The following is an 11469-nucleotide window of genomic DNA, read 5'->3' on the forward strand; positions in this document are numbered from 1 at the left end:
AGAAGACACGGAGATAAGGAATGAGAGAGTGGGGAAAAAAAATAGTAAAGTCCTTGCAATGAGTCATGATGAGAGATGAAAGTCATACCTTTCTTTCTTCTATCATTGTGAGATTTCTCTCATAGATATGACAACATTACAAAATAACCAATTCATCTTCCCCTTTATCTTTTTGAATAACCGAATGTGGGTGTGATGGTTATACTTCATTTCATTTTTTTTAATAATCAAGTTTACACAATTTACAATAGTCGTTGCCATACATATGATAAACATTTCACAATTCTTTGCATTAACTTTCATGTGCAAAGAACACAAATAAAATGAAATGAAATATCTGAAAAAGATATAATAAGCCATTTATGTACTTTTAATCCACACCTATTCCATCCTCTATTTCTCTTTTGGATAAAATATATAACATTGTAGAATCTTTTAAAAAAAAACTATCATACTTCTTAAGTGGCAAATATGAAAAATGGACACAATCCAATAAAGACTTTTTTGTGAGGAGTTTTTTAGATTTGGAAAGTTTTTTTTTTCCCCCTTTTCATAGTTCTCACTGTGTGGTTATGGTATTGTCTAATGTCTATATCAACGATCATTGTCGTGCCCTACCATGACCAAAAAGACACAATCCCATGAAGAAATAAAATTTATTAACACATGAATTCATAGATGGATGTGATTAACCTTTAAAGGTATTATATAAAATTTCATTTAACATAAATAAAGGAAGTTAATTAAATTGGTGTCAATACATAAATTAACTTTGGTGCAAATCAAAAATTCGATCAAATTGATCGAGAATCTTATCATCTAATAAGAATTATTTGTAAAAAAAATCGTCGATTTCTAATTTTTTTTAAGAAAATCCAAGTTTGAAAATATAGAAGAAAAATGGAGACAACAAACTTATTAGTCACATGTTCAGTTTAATTTCAATTAAAAAAGCACTGCAATTTGCAATATTTCCTATGATATTTTTTAGATATTAAGTTGTTTGTTTGTTTGCATCCAAAGTGTTTCATTACCTATCGTACTAACTACTAAGCCAAAGTAGAAAAAAATCCACTATCCCTAAACAAATTTATGCGAAGAATAGATACACTTTGAGTACTTGCAATCGGCATAAGTCACAAACTTTAATTTGAAACCAACTCATAGAACCTGTAAAATCTAAAGAAAACAACCACACAAAATAATCAGAAACAAAAAGAGAGTGAAAGAGAAGTAGTTTTCTTCTCAATAAACAAAAATGATGAAAATACGGTGCGGGCAAGTCCTTTCCCATCTTGTATTCTTTATTCCGGTCGTCTTAAATTCTCAAGGGCCAGCGTAGTGAGACATTGTTTGCCGCATTGATGCTGGCAACTGCACCGCATTTCAATTTCAATGAATCGCCTCCTACAATTGAATGTTAACAAATTTCAGTGAAAAAAGAGACAATTGAAACAATATAAAACACCTCTTTCAAATGTTTTCCATTCTTGCTAAATCAAGTTTTCATTGTTGCCTTGCCGATTGTTTTGGTCCTATTCCTCATATTTCTCTTTTATTATATATTTTTTTATTTGCTATTTCAATGTACCACAAACTGAAAAAATTAAGTAATGCGAAGAAAAAAAGTAAATAAAAAGAGTATCCTTTCGGCGAGTGATTTAATTTACTGGAACAGATGCAACATTAAGACCTCATTTCATAATATAACATAGAAAAGTTAACACATACAATTTTCATAAATGAATTATCTTCATGGAATTTGAACAAAATTTGCAAAGAAATTAAAAATGTAAAAACAATTAAATTTTAGATATAATGGGATAAAGAAATAGAAAAAGTAATATAACAGAATAATGAACGATGTAGAAATCGAGTGAATATGCATTATGGCAAAATGGACAAACCATGTTTCTTCTGATTGTGCCTTTGATTTACTTCCTTCTAGAGTAATTATAGAAACAAAAAGAAAAATTATCAGAAAGAGAGAAAATTCACTCCTTTTCAAATTTAAACCATGTGTGTGTCTATCAATAGAAACAAAAATTCAAGAACGGGAGAAATGGATATTTCATCCTTTTCCCGAATTTGAAGAAGAAGAAAATTAGAAATAGTGATACGTACAAAGAGGGCAGAGAAAATAGAGAGAAGAGAAGATAAAAAATGTTATTTGTTGGTTATGGAAGTTAAAGAAAAGTATGGTTTTGGAAAGTATTAAAGAAGAGTCTGAAGGGTATTTTGGGATTTTCAAAAAAAGGCTACACCAAAAGAGATGTTTTCCCTTTATTAATGTTATAGATATAGATATGCATATTTTTTTTATTCTGGTTAGATAACATGGTGGCTATAAATTTCACCTTAAGATGGATAAGTAAAATGTTTACTGCTTAGTGTTCGAACATTAACTCCTACATATGAAATGCAATATTCCAACCAACTAAGTTAAGTGGAACAATATGCATAGTTTTTAATTTAAAAGTATTTTCAACTACAATTTATGCTTTTTTTAAAAAAACTTTTAAAGTATAATCTCTAAATTATTTATATTAAAATTTAATTTTGGGAAAATTGCAAACAGCTCAAATCTTTAGCTGTCAAGAGAGTTTAATCTAATTGGTAAAAGATAAAATTACAAATTAATTCTTTTTATCATCATTTGTAAGTACTTGCTCTATGTGTTTTACATTATTGAGCTCCAATCCAACTCAATGTTCATATATTATTCTTATATTTGATTTGATGTTTTCGTTTAAATTTGAACTTAATATATCTCATAGTTGTCTGTGAGAGTTTTAAGTGGTATTTTCATTTCGTGTACATATTAAAAAAATAGAATTGTTAAGAACACTTCCTTTTCAACATTATATCTAACACTATTTTTTTTAATGAATTATAACACTTATTTTTTAATTGATTGAAATTAATGTAGATCTATCGCTTTAAAAATATGTCTCACGTAAAGTGATGAGACATGCATAAGTTTCACTCAATTAAAGTGGTTTCATATTTGAACTCGGATGAATATATTCAACCTAACAATATCGACATTTGCAAGTTGGGTTAAATTTTTTTTTTTTGGTAGAACAAGTTGGGTTAAATTTTACGAGTTGGGATCCTCTCCATTTTCTATTCTTTCCATTTCTTCCATTACCAAAGTTTTTAAATATTTTTGGGTGTATAAATGATATTTGGACCCACTTAATGTCACACTTTTGCATTTATATTCCCAAAACTATATAATAATGGAGGAAATGGAAATAATTAGAAATGGAGAGGATCCTAACTCAAATTTTACTCACAAGAATAGTTATTTTTTCTTAGTAAAGCAAAATTTTGCAAGATAGTATACATTTACTTCAAACAAAAATAAATAATACTACTAGTATACCGAAAATGCAATGGCGTTGTTATGGATGAAAGGAGAAATAGATGAAGGAGTGTTTGAATTTATTGTGTTTTCGTCTTCTTGCTCTCTTCTTATCTAAGAGAAATAGAGTATTACGGGAATATTGTCAAAAAGTAGGGCATTGTTGTAAAAAAATTATGACAAGGATAGTTGGGAAAAAAAATCGATGATTTGTTGTTAGATGATGATGGACATGATGAATTTATGAATTTCTAGACAAATTTTGTTAAAAATGACAACAATGTTGATATTTAAAGGTTTTGTCTAACATGTCTGATATTGCACATATTAAATCAACCAAAAGTAGTAATATTTGTCTCATAAGCTTAACTCGATTGGTAAGACCATGGTGTTCGAATTGCATCCATCCTACTTATCAACTTTAAAGTGTAATTTATAGTCACTAGACTAATTTAAAAAAAAATAGTAATGTTTTATTGAAAAACAATAATTATTTATCAAAAAATTATACATTTAATATAAAATGCACAAATTTCAAAACAACTTACTATTTTGATTTTTTTTTTTCTAACTATTTTGAACTTCTTAACATGTGCAAATTTGCTCATAATAAGAAAATCCATATTTAAAATGAAAAATGTTAAAAAGTGTCTGTGAATCAATCTTTAAAGATTTAAATAATAGTAAGTTTTTAACAAAAAAAAATGTAGAATCAATATATTAAAAATTAAAATTTATCTTTTCAAATACAAAAATGATAAAAATGGAAAAAAAAAAAAAAAAAAAAATAAAGGATTGAAATGTAATTTTGCCTAAAATTAACAATATTGGAAAGTGGGAGTATCATTTATTAATCATTATATTTTGTTTTTTACGAATGAAATCCGCGCTACACACACAGCTCAACAAACCAAACCCATCGTCATCCTTCACGCCAACTAAACGATTCCTCTCCTCAACTCTCTCTCTCTCTCTCTCTCTCTCTCTCTCTCTCTCTCTCTCTCTCTCTCTCTCTCTCTCTCTCTCTCTCTCTCCAGAAGCAACATAATCTGGTTTCGGGCCAAATTTGACCCGGATCAGAACCCGTTTCATGCAAGCACTGGTATTAAATACTGGAAGATAAATCGACCCTTTGACTAGATAATCAAGCCAACGTCCACAAAATCGTTTTTTGCTACCTGGGTATTGCTTTTTCAGCTGGAAAAAATGGTGGGTTTGTTTTCAAGATTCTCTGTTGGAAGAAATATCCATCGACGGACGCAAAGTGCTCGCTTGGTAACACCTTCTATTTTTCTTTCTCATCAAAACTTTACTTGCAAACCAAAAACTTTAAATCATGTCTTTCTATTTTTAGTTTTATGATCATCCAATTTGTTGTAGCAAGTTTTGTAAAATGTTCTAATATTGGTTTTGTATTTGAACATGTTGAACTTGAATGTCTTGTTCTTTGTTTTTATGCTATTGGATCAAATTTGGTTAAAACAATTTACTATGAGCTTATGACTGTTTGACTTTGATCCCTTCCTGTTGTATTGAGGGGTCCAATAGTTTTTATGTAGTTGAGGAAGAAAATCAATTAAGTTAGATGATTATTGATTCATATTGTCTTATTGATTTTAATGAACTATTTATGAGGTTTGGTGTTGGATTGGAAACTTAGTAGCATGTGGAATTGGGTTTAGAAATATATGGCTCTATTGTCCCCTAAGCCCTAAGTGTAGCTCAGTTTGTAGCGTTTGTAGCTACTAGAGACATTATTAGAGGGGCCATGGTTCGAACATCGGTTTCTTTACTCCCCCTAAAGCGTGTGATTCCGACCACTATGCTACTTGACCAAAAAAGAAGAAGAAATATGGCTCTATTTGGATAAAGAGATTAACTTAGGGATTTCGATCCTCTACTGCAGTATTTTCTACTGCCATCTCTGCTGCTCATATCCGACGGCTGAGAAATAAAGGCAACACTAATAATAATAATAAAAACAAAAAACATAGAGTAAAAGGGTTATCTATATCCTCTCTCACCTGAGTCACCCAATCAACTCCACAGTCTTTCTTGAGTTTCTTCCACCGTTTCTAGCTCTAACAACAGTTCAAGTTGTGACCTGTGAGAACTCATAAAATGGTACTGATGATAAGGCACGTGTTTATCGTTGAGAAAGTTAATGGCATGTAATAATTCACATAAATTAATGATGTAGATTGAGGAGGTAGAATCACTAAGGCTCAAATTAAGAAATTATGGCTCATCTTTTGTTTTGTATTGTTCACTTAGTTGCAGATTTTTGGGTTTACAGATTGCTTGATTGTGTCAAATTGGGGGTTTATATTGTTCTCAAATTTAATTCAATACAAATTGGGATTCAATTTCACTAATCACCATCGATGAGAAAGTGATGAGTAGTACCATGTGTTATTAATTTATGTGAGAATCGGAAGAAAAAAATTGAGGATGAAGACGACTGGCTGTTGTCACGTTTCTCTCTCCTCTGATTTTGCTTCACTTTCAACTGGTAGATTAATCCAGCGGTTACAAGTAGCAGCTATAGCATAAACACTTATCATTCAGATGGTTATGTATGAACTATTTCTATAACAAAAGAAAAAATAAAGTCAACCTGATTTCATATAAGCTATAAGTTGTTTTCATCAGCTATCTTGGAGAGCTTATGAAAATGAGTTGAAAACAGTTTGTGGGCATGCCATAAGTTGTTTCTATAGGCTCCCAAACAGTTTCACAAGTACTTATGCTAATTGATAAGCTCAAATAAGTCAATACAAACAGACCCTATGTTTATTTGTTTGGTAAGTTATGTGTGCGAGTTTTAATTGTTGACATGTTCTTGCTGATTACTGTTGCATTGTGTGTTGACTTAATATCATGCAGGATGATGAGGAAGTGGTGCCTGCAAACTCAGAGGCGGCGGCTGCTGTAGCGGCAAGTGATACCACTGCAACTTCTCATGGAATTGAAGTGGCTGTGGAGTTTAAGCCTGTTGAACATCCAGTTGAACCCCTTGACCATGATAGACCAATTCAGTGTCCGTTGCCAGAACCTTCTATTCTTAATGTAAGACAAATATCTAGTTTTCTTATTATGCCTTTGTAATCAGATAGCTTAGAGGAGGATTTTATTTCAACTAACTATTCCTTTAAGACTACTAATTAGAGCAGTTATTTAGAAAGCTCAACATATAGACTTGCGATACTTCTTCTCACATATAAACTTTGCATATAAACAATCAAGCATGATTAAATACACTAATTACAGAACAGTGAGCTGCTATTAGTTGATTGTTATCATTTTTAGCTTTTGTGATTCTGAAGTCTTATTCGTCGATCGTCAGGATGGAAGAATATGGAAAGAACGAGCATCTGCTACCGTGCATAGAAGAGGCGACCTGCCAGTAATGAAAGAAGGGGGGACCCTTGAGCCTGAAGGTGGTGGTAGTACTACTCGGCCACGAAGATCACGCTCTAATCGAATGATCCTACCGTCTCTTAGTGCTCCTGAGCATAATCTTCTAAAACTTCTTGAAGAGTCGGGCATCTAAACTGGTATTTTGGTGGCATAATTTTTATCTTATCAACCTAAATATGGTATACATCTTTTGTCATCCTTCACTAGCTCAATGTTATATACCCCTGAATTTGCATATGTATACTCATAATGTATAATAATTAAAGGTACTGTTTTACTTGGTTTAATATATGATGACTTGAGTAATATAATTCGATTTTCTACTTTTGGTCCACTGTTAAGTTTGAGCTTATTTTTGTTTTCCTTTTGGTGTATGAAGGTCTAATCAACGTCATTGTCACTAGTTTTAGCAATGTGTTTCATTATATCGTTTACACATTCAAAACTATATTCGAAATGAACCTCTTCATTTCTTTCGAGAAATATATAGAGGATCGCTAGTCGTTTAAGACATCATTCATGTTGAAAATCATGTTTATTTTCCATTCTGGTATTATATTATTCATAGAGAAGGTCACATAAGTTGTAACCAAGAAATGCTTATTCATAGGATTAGGATCCGTTTGAGTTCTCTTTTTCAAAGACTATTTTAAGTTTTTCACGAATAAAAAACTGTAAAACTTGTTTGATTAACTTGTTATGTAAAACTTTTTGTTTTTTTTAACTGATTTTTCTTGGTTTACAAAGTGTCTACATTTATAGCATATTTTGATTCTTCAGTCACTGTTTCTATTCCTTTTTTTATTCCCAAAATATGCTTTTAAAATCTTACCAAACTATCAGAACCATACTATGTTCAAAAGTCAAAACCATGATCATGAATGATATTTTGGTTCAGAATCATGTCATTGTATAGTCATATGTAATACCTATATCTCTCTAGTGACAAATGTTGATATTACTCCCTCCGATCCTTGTTATAAGAAGAAATTTACTTTTTAGATTCATAGAATGTTGGATGTATCTAATAAATAATATGAATCAGATACATCAAATCATTCTATAAATTTAAAAAGTAAATTTCTTCTTATAATAAAGATCAGAGAGAGTATTAGGTTGAATACTTTTATCTGAATTTAAATCTAAAACTTTACGGTTGTGTGGGAGATTCTGATAATAATTGCTTCATTGTCTTCTACCGACAAAAACAATGTTATTAGAAACAATGTTCATGCTGAGTCATTTTAGTCCAAAAAAAAAGTTCATGCTGAGTCATGTTTGGATGTATAATATACTTATAATCTAATATAATGTTCAACCCCTAGAGTGAGTGTGTGACTATACTTTTTTTGAGATCACCCCAAATGGAGCTGCTTGGTACAATAATTTAATATGGGCACTATGTGTTATCAACTTAGATGCTACATTGTTTAGTGGCATCAGCTGCAAGACCAACAACCACTTTTTATTTTTACTTTTTTATTAACCTTTTGTTTTTAGGGAGGAGTCTGATTAGGGCCGGTCCCGAGTATTTGGAGGCCCTGTTTGAAAATTAAAAATGAATCTTTAATAAAAATATATTTTTTTTAAAATAAAGTCATTCTCTATTTAAATTATAAATAACATAAAAAATAGTCATCATAGTAAATAACATGTAAAACCAATATATTTTAATCAATAACATTAAAATACATCTTCAATCTAATATCATTATCAACTTTACATTTCCTTCGGAAAAAAAAAATTTCTTGTAATGTTGCTTCGTTTTTTACAATCAACCGCAAGTTACTTATAAAATTAAAAGTGTATCTATTAAATTTTCTTTTTCTTAGGTAATAAAATATTTTTTGTAGTAACAAAGTCATTAATTTTTTTTACATATATAAATTTTTTAATAAACCGATATAAACAATCGGAGGCCCCTAAATGTTTGAGGCCCTGCGCGGTGGCACGCCTTGCACACCCACAGGGCCGGCCCTGAGTCTGATAATCGAGAGCTCAACTGTGAGATAAATAAAGTTTAACAAAAATTATTTTATCATAAATTATTTTCGAACAATTCATCATAAGGATGCTCATTAAAAAATTAATCACTTTAATTGAGTTATCACTTTGCAAAATTAGTTTTTTTAATCTATTAATAAAAAATAACCAAAAGATTGGTTCGTTTAATTAAGTCAATGACATCACATTAACGCTTTTGTCAATAAAATTGCCAACCACTTATTTGATTTCTTTCTAAATTATATACCAAGTTTTTTTTTTACAATAAATTATAGGCTTAATTAGTAAAATGGTCTCTTAAAGATATTTTTGGTTTCAGATTGGTCTCTTAAAAAAAAAAAAAAATTTGAATAGGTCCCTTAAAGAAAAAAAGGTCCGAATAAGTCCCTTAAAGACATCTCTGTTAATCAGTTTGGTCCCTTAAAAAAAGGTCTTTAAGGGAAAAAAATTGATTAACGAAGATGTCTTTAAGGGACCTATTCGGACCTTTTTTTTTTTCTTTATGCGACCTATTCAGACTTTTTTTCTTTAAGGACCAATGTGAAACCAAAAATGTCTTTAAGCGACTATTTTACTGATTAAGCCTAAATTATACTACTAAGTTAAAACTTTATTTATGTGGGATCATGTATAATTATGTGAAACTTGTGGCCCATGAAGCATGGGAGTGAGAGTCATGGCTCCCACCATAGTTGCAAACCTAATAATAGCAATAAATAAACAATGGGTGATTTTCCATTAACACTTTTTTTTTAATACGATTAAAAATTTAAGTGAGTTGGATCTCATTAGTTAACTTGAACGTGAGAAACTTTAGACTTAAGAAAATGAAACAACGATTTTAGAGATATTTAATATATTATTGTCATTGGAAACTCGAACACACATTTTTATAGAATATGAATTGCATCAACGATCATTAGCATTAGCGCACAACCAAAAAAAAGAAAGATGGCTTCATTTTTTGGCACTAACTAGCTAGCTAGTTAAACTTATCCAAATATAAGTCAACAACTATAGTTGTTCTTTTGTTGAGTCAACAATTATAGTTGTTTTTTTGGCATAATGCTGCAAACGACTTTTCAACCCTATTGATGAATTATTGACCTTTTTCTACCGACTATGTAACAAACAAATCCAGATCACACATAATCTGATTGCTTCTCTCTGTTTCCACTAAATCAGTGTTTTTTTTTTCCTCTGATATACTCGGTCCTTTTTATAAGAGACCGTTCAATTTTTTAGGTTTATTAAATAAATAATGTATTTAATCTATGTTATAAACTGGATACATAATTTATTCAACTAATCTTAAAAGGTCAACTATCTCATATAAAATGACCTGAAGGAGTACATAATTTAAATTTATAACAGAAAGAACAAAGATAAAGCACAATTTAATTATGTTTAATATTAGCAAATTATCAAATATACAAGACACTTACACAAGGAATAAATTTTTTGGAAATGGTACTATTGAATAATAACACTGAAAAACATGAACTTCACTGAGTCATATAGCATAAAACAAAACTACTACACAGGAAACTCACGAGCCAACTGAAAAGAATCCCCTGATGTTGGATTCACAAGATGTTTCCTAGGACCACCACGATGGCTTCCATGATTCATCCATGACTTCCTTTTCGAACTCATTCGCGGTTCGCGAGCTTGATCCTCTCTTGTTACTTTGACCATAGGTACTGTCACTGTGTTTCTTGAGTGAACTATAGATATCAAAGAAGTAGCAATGACAAGAAACAAAAGAACAAAACATGTGAGGAAAGTTCTCACTTGTTTCACCATTTTGTTTTTTTTTTTTTGTTGTTCTTGCTTTTTCTTGTGTTGTGGTAAAGGGGTTAATATAGTTGTGAATAAAGGATAATGACACTTTGCTTTGGAATGAAGTCACAAGGTAAATGATTGTTTGTGATGATCAAATGTATTTGATGGTTTGGTTTGGTGGGACTGTTTTGGATTGGGTTTGTTTTTGTTGGTGGGTTTAGTAATTGTCACTTATGATGTTGTCACACAAGTCAGAATTCACATGTAAAATAATAGATGCACTTTATGTTATTTAAGTTAAAATGTCAATTATATGAAAGCTTGATTGAATAAGATAAAGCATTCACTCTATAGAGTGGTGGGCAAGCAAGGAATCATGGGAGATTTTTATTTTGATATGTTTACTTATTTTCTACAATTGACTCTTTCACTCACACATATTAAATAAAATGATAAATACTTGACAAAAAATTAATAAAAGAGGAAAAACAATTTTACTAATTTATCTTTATCAACTATTGAGTACCGACTATATTGATGTATTTTTATTATTATCATAATATTGAGAAAAATAATTTGAGAGTGATGTACTCCCTCTGCCCAACAAAAAATGTCATAGTTGGTCATTTTACACGTATTAAGGAGAATTATACATCATAAATAAATGAAAGATAATAACAAATTTACCAAATTAACCCCGTTAACAATTGGTTGATTCTCATTCCCATAAATGCAAACTTGAAAAAAGTAATGTACATGGTGTTAATTAGAGGGTATAATTAACACCATGTGTCTTTAGGGCACATGTTAATGAATCAAAAGTAGAAACAATGTCAGACTTCTTATAAAAAAAAAAGAAACAATATCAGGCGGGACAAATTTAACATGTTAAA

The 11469-nt window shown here is 30.4% G+C and overlaps 1 protein-coding gene across 2 annotated transcripts; it reads left to right on the top strand.

Moving 5' to 3' along the window:
• The first annotated feature begins 4388 nt into the window (after positions 1 to 4388).
• Positions 4389 to 7110, top strand: LOC123907630. Of its 2 annotated transcripts, none has more exons than XM_045957971.1 (3): positions 4389 to 4642; positions 6254 to 6436; positions 6714 to 7110. In XM_045957971.1, the coding sequence occupies exons 1-3, from the start codon at positions 4574 to 4576 to the stop codon at positions 6918 to 6920; spliced, it is 459 nt and encodes a 152-aa protein (XP_045813927.1). In that variant the 5' UTR covers positions 4389 to 4573; the 3' UTR covers positions 6921 to 7110. The 2 variants fall into 2 exon arrangements, with proteins under 2 accessions (XP_045813927.1, XP_045813928.1); XM_045957972.1 differs by lacking the exon at positions 4389 to 4642 and adding an exon at positions 4697 to 5491.
• The last annotated feature ends 4359 nt before the right edge of the window (positions 7111 to 11469 follow it).

The sequence above is a fragment of the Trifolium pratense genome, linkage group LG2, assembly GCF_020283565.1.
Source record: "Trifolium pratense cultivar HEN17-A07 linkage group LG2, ARS_RC_1.1, whole genome shotgun sequence".
NCBI lineage: Eukaryota > Viridiplantae > Streptophyta > Magnoliopsida > Fabales > Fabaceae > Trifolium > Trifolium pratense.

What these genes read in the sequence shown, in the direction of transcription:
- LOC123907630 (XM_045957971.1), top strand. Translation starts at nt 4,574, where the DNA reads ATGGTGGGTTTGTTTTCAAGATTCTCTGTTGGAAGAAATATCCATCGA. An exon ending in GGACGCAAAGTGCTCGCTTG is followed by an intron (nt 4,643 to 6,253) that starts GTAACACCTTCT and finishes AATATCATGCAG; the next exon opens with GATGATGAGGAAGTGGTGCC. An exon ending in CAGAACCTTCTATTCTTAAT is followed by an intron (nt 6,437 to 6,713) that starts GTAAGACAAATA and finishes GTCGATCGTCAG; the next exon opens with GATGGAAGAATATGGAAAGA.